A 12570-nucleotide genomic window follows, 5' to 3' on the forward strand; every position below is an offset into this window, starting at 1 on the left:
GGACAACTTGGTCACCCTGGTGGACAGGCTCACGGGAGGACCCGTGGGGAGAACATTGAGAGGTGGAGAGGGATCTGAGCATCAATGCAGCCTGGTGAAATTGACATGATAACAGCGGTAACAACCTGGCATGTACTTGGCCAAGTATTTTCTACCCCACTTTCTCATCTGATTCTCACAAAACCCTATAAGGGGTGTATTCGTTCACTCAGCAAATGTATATTGAGCACCTGCTATGTTCCCATTACTCTGCCAGGAGCTAGGGAACCAATGAGAACCAGACAAACCCGGTTCTTCTTTTCCTCTCCAGGTACTTCCAGTGCAGGGTGAAGACAGATGGCACACAAGACAGACGTAATTGTTTTCTAATACAGTTACAAATTGTGATGAGGCTCAACGAAGGAAACAGAGACTAAGACTGAGGGGAGTGGCAGGAAGGGTCAGGAAGACCCCAGAGCCGCCCTTGCAGGGCTAGGTGTGTGCATTCATTCTAAGGATGCGGGGAGCCCCTGGTGAGTTTGAGCTCTGATTCATTCTCGTCAGATCACTCCAACCACTGCGGAGGATTGGCGGGGAGGCAGAGGTGGAGCAGGCTACCCATTCAGAGGCTCTCACTGCATCTACACCACGCAGGTATCATCAGCTACCTTCCCGGAGGAGGAGACTGAGTCTCAGAGAGGGCGGGAGACCTGTCTGAGCCCACACACCTGTCAGAGGTGAAGCCACCCAAGTCTGTGACTGCAGCTCTCATTGTTTTCTTAACACTTCTGTACAGGAGACTCAGGTGTTGGCAGGACGGGGTGCCTTCCCAGCTGAGAAGCTAGGAGCAGCGTGACCCCTGTGCCCCTGGGCAACGTGGACGGGGGAGCTGCCCCGGACCCCTCTTTGTGGGAGAAGAGGTGGCTGATGGGAGCTGGGGCCCTGGCACACCCTAGTCACTCAGTACACCTGGGATCAGAATCCGCCTCTGCTGGTAAAGAGCCATGTGTGTCTGCTCGTCTCTGGACCTCAGTTGCCTCAAATGTCAAACAAGGTAGCTGAGCTGGATACTCCCAGCTCTCACTACACCCATCCATCACTCACTAGGTACCTGACCTCGTATTCACAGTTTACAGTCCAGCCAGATAATTACAGATTTGTAAGTAATTAAAGTGGGAACCTCAACCCTTTGTGGGGGCTGAGGGAAGACTTCCTGGAAGGCGGTGTACCTTCGCTGTCTTAAAGGGGTGTACGCGTTTGCCTGATGACAAAGGGAGGGCATTCCAGGTAATCAGGGCAGGAGAGACACAGGCCAGAGGTGTGTGTGTGAGCCTGGGTGGCACCATATGTGGTTGACTGTGGAGCATCAGGCACAAGGCTTGGGGTGGTGGGCACTGAGAGGGGGCAGGTGCCAGCCTTGGGGTCCTGCGTACCCGGAGGAATTTAGGGAGCTCTTGTGGATTTTTCTTAAGTAGGAGTTTTATTGTGATATAACTCACATACCATACAATTCACCTATTTAAATTGTACAATTAAGTGATTTTTTGTGTTTTCACAGAATTGTGTAACCATCACCACAGTCAACTTTAGAACATTTTCATCACCTCCGAAAGAAACCCCATACCCATTAGCAGTCAGTCCCCATTCTCTGCTCTCCCCAGCCCCTGGCAACCACTAATCTACTTTCTGTCTCTATAGATGTGCCTAGTCTAGACATTTTCATGTAAATGGAAGCGTACACTATGTGGCCTTAGTGTCTGGCTTTTTTCATGAAGCACAGAGTGTTTTCAAGGTTCATCCATGTTGTAGTATGTATCAGTACTCCATTCCTTTTTATGACCGAATAGTATTCCATTGTATAGCATTGTGGATTTTTAAATGACACAGAAAGGTTTGTGCTTTAGAAAGCTGGCCCTGGAGCGTGGGTAGGAGGAGGCCAGATGGCCGTGAGGGGCTGAGGAGTGGGTGGGAGGAGCTTTCTGGATGCCCACGGGGGTGGGAGGGCCTCAAAGAAGAGCCAGGACTGGGCCCTGCTGAGGAGGAAAGACCTGGTAATCGATGGGCTGCAGGGGGTAAGGGGAAGGACGAGGCACCCAGGGTTCCTGGTGACCGGGTGGAAAGCGACACCACTTCTCAAGACAGAAGAGCGGGTTTTATGAAGCACAAAGATACAAAAGATACAGAAAGCGTAGAATGCCCGGTGGGAGGGCCGAGTGGTGGCCGGGCAGTACACCTAGTGGAAAGAGGCAGCCTGGGGAGTCAAAGAGGGGCCAAGACATGGCGATGGGAGAGGACGGTCGGGAAGGTGGTCCAGATGGAGGGGCTGGAACAGCGTAGAGCGGAGAGTGGGCAGCCACCCACCAGCCAGGCCCGCGGAACAGCCAGCAGATGGAAGAGGCATGCTAAGCTGGGCAGGCTCTCGCCTGAGAGGGAGCCAGGAGGATCCCAGTCTTGGGACCAAAAGCTTCTGGCATCTATCAGGATAGTCCTAGACCCTCACAGGATCCCTGTGTCCCCATTCTACAGCAGAAGAAACTGAGGCTCAGAGACGTCAACTGCTCAACTAGAGCCAGGGCTGCAGCCTGCGTGTCTTAACTAGACAGTGCCGAGATGGTGGGCTGCCCCTTCGTCCAGCCAGCAGGGAGAGGTTGGTGCCTAAGAGGGAGGGCAGGCAGGAGGACTCCGGGGCTCCAGGGCCAGCACGGCAGAGGGCAGAGAGCCCTGGACAGGCGCCCGGAGCAGAAGCTGCCAATCCCTGCCCGGCGCTCATGGACTGTTGGCCCAATGCAAGTCTCCTAAGGGCAGAAGAGTGGTGGTTAGGGAAGTGGCCTCTGCAGTCCGACCACCCGGGATCAAATCCCAGCTCTGCCACCGTAAACCCACATTCTCGGAAAGTTGCTTCACCTCTATGCTTTCTTTCCCCCATCAGAAAATGAGGGTGACAACATTACCTCTGTCATAGGGCTGGGTGAGGCATCGATGAGTTACTATGGGTTAAGTCCTTAGAACAGTGCCAGCATTTAATAAGTACTCAATAAATGTTGTCCATTCCATATTTACACTCTGAGCCCTGGTTTCTGTACGATGGATGCCCGAGGCACTCACTGCCATCCTCCTCTTTGGTGTCACCATAGCCTGGTTGGTTGCATCAAAGTACTGTCTTTTCCTTGTCTGGCGGCTCCTTAAGGACTGGGCTGAAGCCGAGATCTTCTCTGAGATCCTGGCAGGGCCTGGTCAGGGTGGCATCAGCCAGGGCTGCAGGGTTAGGAAGGGTGCCACCTTCTGGAAACTCCCTCCAAAAGGCAGGCAAAGTAGGGCCCCAGGGGGGTGGGGGATTCTGTTTTCTAGCACCCTAGGGGGAACTGTCCTTGGCTTATTTACTGGGACTTCCCTGAGATTGTAACTGCAACCCCTGCCTGACCCTGGGCCAGGCCCTGTTCATCACATACAATCCTCATGGCTACTCTATGGGGTAGACGCTCTCTTACCGATGAGAAAACTGTAGCTCAGAGAGGTTGAACTACCTTTCTGAGGTCACGCAGCAGACTGGTACATGAGCCAGATACAGTTTAATAATGCCAGGAATTGTTTAGGCAGTTTTGCCTGAATTAACCAATGTAATCCTCATAACAACTCTAGGAGGTAGGTATGATTGTCCCCATTTTACAGATGAGGAAACAACTTAAGTGACTTGCTCAAGGCCAGATGGCAGGGACAGATTGCTAGGATGGGATTTGCTAGGCAGCTTGCACACTAACCACCATTCCTCACTGCCTTTCTACTTACGTGATCCCCAAAGCCCAAGCTCCTTCCACTTCAGCAGGCGGCTTCAGGAAGTATTTATGGAGCACCTGCTCAGTGCCAGGTCTATGCTAGGCACAGGGCAAGGAGCTGTGGTTCAGACAAAGCTCCGATCCTGGGGGAGCCGAGGGCATGGCCAAGAGATCCCCTTGATGAATAATTATGGCAGGGGGGTAAAGTACCCTGAACTCAAGTCATGTAAGACCAAGGAGGGCAGCATCTCTGAGGCTGGAGCTGGTTGAGGAGTTGGGAGGAGGGTGAGTTGCTAAGACTTGGACTTGCAAGATAAGCTTGAGGACTGGGCGTGGAAAAATGATTTCGGGAAATCTGTGTGAGCCATTTACATGAGGAAACTAACACTCAGAGAGGTGGAGTTGCTTGCCAAAAGTCACACAGCACATGAACATGGAATGCAATCCAGGTGAGAGCCCCCGGCCTGTGGACAATTCAGCCACATTTCATCCCAAGGAGGAACTTGTCCATTGGAAAGCTCTTCCCTCTCCACCTCTCACTTACCCCTTGCTTGATCCCCCACCTGAGGCACCACAACAGAGCTGAGATTGTGAACCCCAGTAAGCAGAAGAAGGCCAAGAAAGGGGCAGGGCCTACACCCCAGGCCTCCTGATTCCCAACCCAGGGCCAGGAGGAAGGGAAGGGTGGATTTGCACATAGGCCCACACAGGAGTGGTCACCCTAAGCCCTGAGCTTTAGAGCCTGAATCCAAATCCTGAGCATCCCTCCAGAGCAGGGAAGAAGGCCAAAGCCCATGGGAGAGCCCAGCTTGCTGAATGCCCACCAAGTGTAAATACTGCCCTCCCCAGGCTGTCCCTGGTACTGCAAGCCCTCTTTATCTCAGTAAATTGGTCAAACACCTGCTCTAATAACAGCTCCTATTCCCTGGGCACCTGTACTTTGCAAGACCTCATGCCATGTGCCTTACACACTTGTGCCAAGTGCTCACAATAGACTGCAGAAATGGGTCTTAACATCATAGTTTTCCTAATAAAGAAACCAAGTCTCAGAATGGTTAAGCCACTTGTCTGGGCCACACAGCTAGAAAAAGGCCAAAGCAGCAGACCCAGGTCTGTCTGCTTCCAAAGCCAGCGTTCTTTCCTGCTCTACCACATCACCTCTCTACATGCCCCGTGCTTAGGACTTTTTTTTACTGTAATCATCGCAATCATCTGGAACCCAGGAATCTAGTTACAAGAATCAGAGCCCAGCCAGCCATTAGTAAACAAGACTGGGCCATGAGCACTGCCCTAGACCTCTGCAGAGCCTTCAGACTAAGTCAGAGCCCAGCCAGCCATTAGTAAACAAGACTGGGCCATGAGCACTGCCCTAGACCTCTGCAGAGCCTTCAGACTAAGTCAGGATTGGTCCTAGAAGCTGTAGCACAGCCAACCTGGAGTAGACAAAGGATGATTGCTAGGGGCACCAGCTGAACCCATAGATAGCTTCAGAGACAAGAAACCAGGTAGCCTAAAACCTTCTGGGTGCAGCTAGGACTGCCGTGTTGGGGCCTGGAGACCCCCAAGAGCTTCAGGAGATGGGGTTCCCCATCAGTGACACTGTGTGGCTGCCCTGTGATCCTGTGTGGACACTCCATGATGCTGTACCGTCCTTCCAAGCCTGTGGCCTGAGTCCTCATGTGGTTTCCCCAGTGACTCTCCTTGTCTTCTCTCCAGGTTGCCCATCTGGAACCTTCAAGGCCAACCAAGGGGATGAGGCCTGTACCCACTGTCCCATCAACAGCCGGACCACTTCAGAAGGGGCTACCAACTGCGTCTGCCGCAATGGCTACTACAGAGCAGACCTGGACCCCCTGGACATGCCCTGCACAAGTACGTCCAGGGCCCCAGAAGGGCGACACCTGACCGAGTCCCGAGGCCACCCGCTGAAAAGCTCAGAGCGAGGGTTGGGTGGCTCTCTGGCTATAGTTTCCTAAGTGAGGAGCAGCCAGTTACTTGGTGGGAGGGGAAATGGAAAACTGGCTGGAAAGGACCATCCTGGGGTAGCCATGCTGCCAACATGCAGACACCACAGAGCTGGCATCTGGCTCCTTATCCCCTTCTGCTAAGTCACATGGAGTATGAAGTCAAGGTCTTGATTCACAAAGGGACAGAGAATGGGAAGTTGGCAGAAGAAGAACCAACACAGGTGGTGTCTGTGGTAGAAAAGGCTTCCTAGTGTTCTTTCCTGGCAGCAGCTGCCTGAATCGCAAGCCAAGATTCTCCAAGAACAGGGTGACTATGAGGGCAATGTCACAACCCTGTATCAGACAGGAATGGCAGTCAGCTGCAAGTAGCAGAGAGCTGACCCCAGTGGCTTAAACCATAAGGATTTATTCTCTCACATAATAGAAACCCAAAGGTAGGCAGCCCTGGGAGTAGTGTGGTAAATCCATGAACTTCCCTGAGACCCAGCACTTTCTTCTGCTCCTCCATCCATAGCATGTGGTTTCTACCCTTCAGGTCACATCATAGTCCAACATTGCTGCTGAAGCTCCAGCCATCACACACATTCTCAGCAGCAGAAAGAATGAAAGGGACAAAAGGACATGCTGCAGCTGTCTCTTTTCTTAAAAAAAAAAAAAAAAGTCCTAACCAGCAATTTCTGAATATCAGTGGCCAGCACTTAGTCACAAGAGGCTGGGAAATATAGTCTTTAGCTGGAGGTGGTTGCCACCCTGAATAAAATTGGGTTATAAGGAAAAGGGGGAAATAGATATTGAGTGGATATAATCCCCAACACAAAAAGACTGTCCCTGGCGAGGAACACCAAGGAGGGTGGAGTCCAGGGAGAAAGGTTTAAGCAGATGTGTGTGTACCAGGATGCGAGTTATATTCTAGAAGGCTGTCTGTTGGGTGGAGAGGAGAAAGGATTTGGAGGAAACCTTTTGGGAGGCCTATGCTGGAGCCATGGCAGTGGGCACAGAGGGATCTCTTGGGGAACGTACCCCCAGAGCCCCCACTGACCGACACCTCTCCCGCTCCCCAGCCATCCCCTCCGCACCCCAGGCTGTGATCTCCAGTGTCAACGAGACCTCACTTATGCTAGAGTGGAGCCCACCCCGGGACTCAGGAGGCCGTGAGGATCTTGTCTACAACATCATCTGCAAGAGCTGTGGCTCGGGCCGGGGCGCCTGCACCCGCTGTGGGGACAACGTACAGTACGCACCCCGCCAGCTGGGCCTGACCGAGCCTCGCATTTACATCAGTGACCTGCTGGCCCACACCCAGTACACCTTTGAGATCCAGGCCGTGAATGGCGTCACCGACCAGAGCCCCTTCTCACCGCAGTTCGCCTCTGTGAACATCACCACCAACCAGGCAGGTAAGCACTTCAAATGCAAGCGCCTGGGGCAGCTCCGTGCCATGCTGAGCCAGATGGGTATCCTGCCAGCCCTTGTTAAAGACTCCTTCACATCTGTGGAGTCGTTTCCTCTTTTCCAAGGCTGTCCGTGTGATCCAGCCACCTGGGAGAGTAAGTGTTGCCTCTCCACTGTAGTGGCATATATAATAATCGCAGGCGTTTGTTGAGCATGTGTTATTGAAGGTGAGAGTAAAGCTGCTGTAACAAAAGGGCCCACTGTTCGGTGGCTTAAAGAACACAGAAGTGCATTTCTCTCTCATGTAAGCGTCCAGGGGTGAGCAGTCCAGGTAAGCAGGGTAGCTCTGATCCACTTGGAGATTCAGGGACCCGGGTTCCTTCCGTTTTGTCTCACCAGCCTCCATGCTCCTTGTCTGCTTGGTTGGAGCTGAGTTGCAGTTTTGTCTGCGCTCTAGCCTGCAGGAAGGGGAGAGACGGAAGACCCAGGGCAGCGATATGTTTTAAACAAGGTAGGCAGAAGTGGCGCCCGTCGCTCCTGGGCACGGTCCGCTGGAAAGAACGTGGTCACGTGACCTCGCCGAGCCACAGAGGAGGTTGGGAGATGTAATCTCTCCCAGCCTAGCTCAAACCTCCATCACAGCAGAAGGTGGGGAGACAGACTTCAGTGGACACCTAGCAGTTTCCACACGTGCTATCTCTGAACCTTCAGCCTCCTCCAGTCTAACTCCACCAAAACTCCTCTCCCCAGGCTCATCTGTAATAATCCTTTCTGTGACCCCATGTAGCACCCCATCATCTGCCCCTCTTTCCTTTACAACAAAAAAAGTTGCCAAACAATGCCGTCTCACTACCTCCCCCCATCCCCTCTTCACTCCACTGCACTCAGGCTTCCGGCCCTACCTCTCCACCAAAGCCACTATCCTCAGGGTCACCTGGGACCTCCAGATGGCCAGGTCCAGGAGGCGCTTTCCAGCCTCATCCCCACCCAAGGGCCATGTGAGGTTTTCAAGAACCTTATGGTTCCTGTGGTTCCTTGCAGAAGACTCTGTGGTTGGCATTGTGAGCGTGCCCCCCAGTTACTCACTCAGCAACCTTTGCCAAGCCCCTGCTGTGAAGCGTGGTCTGGACCCCATCTAAGTAGAGCCAAGGGAGGTCAGGCTCCAGGACAGAAAGTGAATGGGCTGCCCAGCTTACCTTTCTGATGCCAGATGGGGCCCACACAGTAAGCACTCAGGGGATCCAGAGATGGAGGTCCAGGAAGGCTTCCTGGAGGGGGCAGGATTTGACCTGCAGTTTGAAAGACTAACAGAATTTTGAAGGGAATGATAGAAATAAATGGAATTTGAGAAGGAGGAAGGGCATGCATAAGGACACGGAGGGGGATGGGGAGCCAGCTCTGCCTGGTTGAGGAGTGCTTTCACACATGACCTCACTGCCACCCCCCCGGCCTCCTGGAGTAGGAGGAACCTGTGTCCTCATTTCACAGATGACGCTCAGAGAAGTTGAGTCACTAAGCTAGGCAGGGTGCAAGGCAGGACTTGACTAGGTCCAACAGACTCCGGTACTCAGCACAGTCTACGGTGCATCCAAGGAACCATGGACTGTGGGTCTGATGAGCGTGTGTGTGTGAGTGTGCATATTTGTGAGAATGTGTGGTGTGTCGTTGGATATGTCCGAGTGACCATGTGTTTGTGATTGCACGTGACTGGCCATGTGGCTTCTCACATATACGTGCATTTGTGAGCATGGGTGTGTCTGAATCTGAGGGGCTTGAGTTTGTATATCTGAAGGTGGCTCAGCCCGTCCGTGTGTTTGTGTGTGGGAAGGAGTGTGGTGTTGTTTGTCGGCGTTCGTGGTGCTGCTGGGCCAAGAGGGTGCGGTCACGAGCGTGTGCTGCACCACTTGGAGGCCCGTGGGTACATTTAAGCCCCCCTCAGGTTGGGGTTGGGATGGCACTGACTCAAGGAGGGCAATCTGAGAGAACTCTCCAAAGCCAGCGGCTGTTGGCAAACACACCTGGCTGTGAGTCTCTCCAGCTTGACAAAGCTCTGAGGGAGGGAAGCCAGGCTCCCAGTGGGGGTGGAGGTGAGGGAACTCTCTTCACCTGGAAGGAGCTAGAATTCCCCAGAGCCCCTGGAGTTCTTTCCCTAGCTGTGGAGGCCTCCCCTGCATCCATTTGGGAGCCCTGCGTGTCAAACTGCCTACTTAACCAGCTCAGCTTATTAGCAGCAAAGGCTTCTGGGATGGACCCCTCCTGTCTGGAGCTGGAAGTTCCCAGAGAATAGAGAGATGGGGCAGAGTGGAAGTGAGGGCTCCCAGAGAGGAGGGTGCAGGGGATTAAAAGGCAGAAGCAGTGAGGAAGAAGCCCCAGGTTAGAAACTCAGGAGACCTGAGTTTGAATCCCAGTTTTGTCATTCATTTGCTATGTGACTTTAGTGTATTGGTCAGTTGCTGCTGCAATGATGCTGCATAACAAAACCACCCCCAAACCCAGTATTTTACAATAATATTTATTTTCTCACTCACTAGTCTCTGGGTCAGCTAGGGTTTAGCTAATCGGCACCAGGTCCTCTGAAGCGGGCAGAGCTCCAGAATGTGGGCTGGATTCAGTCTGTTCCATATGTCTACTCATTCCCCTTGGACTAGCAGCCCCCCCGGGCTTATTTCTCTTGTGGTGAATGGTGTGAACACAAGTGGCCGAGCCAAGCCAGGCCACATAAACCCATGCCACTGCCTGTGGCACAGTCATCCACAGTGAACGCACCCTGCAGGGCTCTTTGGCAGAGAGTGTGGGTGCGTGATCCTGTTACAACAGAGGCAGAGCTGAGATCACCCATCCAACCTATCACACTTGAGAAGAATCAGTTCCTCCCTCTGGGCCTCAATTTCCCCACCAAATTGTGCATCAGAACTATATGAGAGCTTTTTCAGAACACAGGTCCCCCGCCCCCACCCCAGACCTGCTGAATCAGAGCCCCAGGATAAGGCCTGGGAATCAGCATTTTAAACAAGTGGCTCAAGTGTTTCTTAGCATCAGACTAATTTGGGAAAGTCAGGTCTAAGTGAGTCCAAGCCCCTGTAAGCCCTCAAAGCCCTGAGGCTTTCTGGGTCATAACCACCCTTTCCCCCTCCTCTTTGTTCCAAGCCCCTTAACAAGCCCCCCTCTCTCATAGATGCCCAGAGCCCAGCTGGGGGCTGTGCAGCCACACACACCCTCACCGCACTATCCCCCTTTGCCAGAGGAGGAAACAGAGGCCCAGAGAAGTGGAGTCATTTAGGCGAAGTCCTGCTACTAAGCGGGCTCAACTAGGATTTAAACCCAGGACCATGAAACTCCAAGTCTACACTGTAGAACAGACAGTTCCTGCCGTTGAGATTTATGCCCTGGTTGGGAAGATAAGACATGTACAGAGTTTACATATTAGATGGCATAAATGAGGACCCAAGGAGGGGTCTGGGAGTTGAGGGAGATCACAGGCGGGAGAAATCATTTCCTCCTGGGGAATGGGAGAAAGGCATGCCATGGAAGACTTCCTGAAGAGGAGGCATTTGAGCTTAGCTCTGAAGAATAGAGAAGCTTCTAATAAGCAGAGATGAATCGTGCGGAGAAGAAGGTATCCTAGGAGAGGGAAGTACAAAAGGCAGACTGGAGGGAGAGTTCTCTTTTCTCTTCCTCCAAGGCACCAAGCTTCTCTGCCACAGGGTATTTGCAAATGCTGTTCCCACTGCTTGGAATGCTTTACCCCTTTCCCCCTTCCTTTGTTTTTTTTTTTTTTTTTTAGGGGTCCGCAGGCCACTCACTGCTGTGGCCTCTCCCGTTGCGGAGCACAGGCTCCGGACGCGCAGGCTCAGCGGCCATGGCTCGCGGGCCCAGCCGCTCCGCGGCATGTGGGATCCTCCCGGACCGGGGCACGAACCCGCGTCCCCTGCATCGGCAGGCGGACTCTCAACCACTGCTCCACCAGGGAAGCCCTCCCCCTTCCTTTTGACCTAGGTCATCTTCATTGACCTTCCTGACCTGGTCACATGCCCCCAGCACCATGGCCCTCAAGTTTCCGTGGCTGAGATTTTAGCTTCACGTCTTTGATCATTTCATTCCTGTCTCCCCATCGTCACCACGCGTTGGTTCACAGTGAGTCTCCTTTCCCTCACTGTGGTTCTCCTGGAGCCTAGACAGGGGCACACCACAATGTACGCTTGGTGAGCAGTTGCCGAGGGGTCCAGAGAAGCATGGAGTGAGGTGGGGTGTGGAGACGTACGATGAGGCTGGAAAACAAGACTGAGGACTTCATTTCCAGACAAATGTATTCAGTGCTCGGTTTTAATCGGACCCTAAAATTCAATATATAAATATCTAGCTCATGGCCTTATAAGGAAAAAGTATTTCTTTTGGGCAAGTGACTGGGCCTTGTTCGCTATCCCTTGGCATTCACCAGGGCCAGAGCTGTCGTCTGACTTCATAAAGCCGTCACGCTGCCTTCGAACTATACTCCGCCACTCCAGAATGCGTTTCCGTCCGTGTTCACGAGTCCTCTCAGGGCCCCCCAGAGACAGGAGGCCAGGCTGGGCTGCGTATCCCCACTTGGAGGATAAGGAAACAGGATTGGGAGAGGTCAAGCACATGCCCGGGCTCACTCAGCTGGGAACGGGCAGACGCAGGGTTCAGTCTGGCTGTGCAGAGTCCACGGTCCCCGACACAAACAAACAAGACAACATAGAGATGGACGGGAGGGGGAGGGCGAGCCTCGGCAGCATCAGAGGATCAGAGGAGAGCCTCTCTGAGGAGGTGGTATGTGAGCTGAGATCCGAATGACAAGGCGGAGGCAGCCATGCAGACCTAGGTGCAGGCAGCATTTCAGCAACGTGGGGCTTGTGCTAGGGGCTGGCCCCAGTACTCCGGGCCTCCCTCCAGGACTGCAGTGGACACACTCTCACCCCAAGCAAGCCCTGAAGAGCTGCACCTCTGCCTGGTCCCAGGGGTGGAGGGAAGGGTCTGGGCTTTGGAATCAGGCAAAGAAACCTGGCTTTGAATCAAGCCTAGCTGCTCACCGGCACTTAGCCCCAGACAAGTCACTTAGCCTGCGTCCGATCGCATCCTCCTTATGGGCATTACCACCCCCTCTTTGCGGGATGCTGTGAGGCTTTGAGCTCATGTTCTCAAGGTACCTCACAGGCTGCCTGGGATGGCAGGCACTCAGAAAGCGGAGATCGTTCTGTATTCACTCAAATCATACAATAGCACACATTTGGCAAGTGGTTTACTATTTTTGCCAGATACCAAGTCCTGATTGATGAATCTCCCCAACCTCAGTGGGTTCTGTTATTCTCCTGTCTTACAGGTAAGGAAAGCAAGGTGTTAAGAGTTAAATGACTTGCCCACCAGGTAAGTCACTGGCAGAGCCTGAATAATTACATCACTGCATACTCAGGGCCCAGTGTTGGCTAGATCCAAGCCTT

The 12570-nt window shown here is 53.1% G+C and overlaps 1 protein-coding gene across 1 annotated transcript in view; it reads left to right on the forward strand.

Annotated features, from left to right (window-relative positions):
* The window catches only part of EPHB2 (EPH receptor B2), a 185450-nt gene that overhangs the window by 138020 nt on the left and 34860 nt on the right, over positions 1-12570 (forward strand). Inside the window, 2 exon segments of the mRNA XM_032610142.1 lie at positions 5469-5624; positions 6781-7116. Coding sequence (XP_032466033.1) covers positions 5469-5624; positions 6781-7116 — 492 coding nt within the window.

The sequence above is a fragment of the Phocoena sinus genome, chromosome 1, assembly GCF_008692025.1.
Source record: "Phocoena sinus isolate mPhoSin1 chromosome 1, mPhoSin1.pri, whole genome shotgun sequence".
Taxonomy (NCBI): Eukaryota; Metazoa; Chordata; class Mammalia; order Artiodactyla; family Phocoenidae; genus Phocoena; species Phocoena sinus.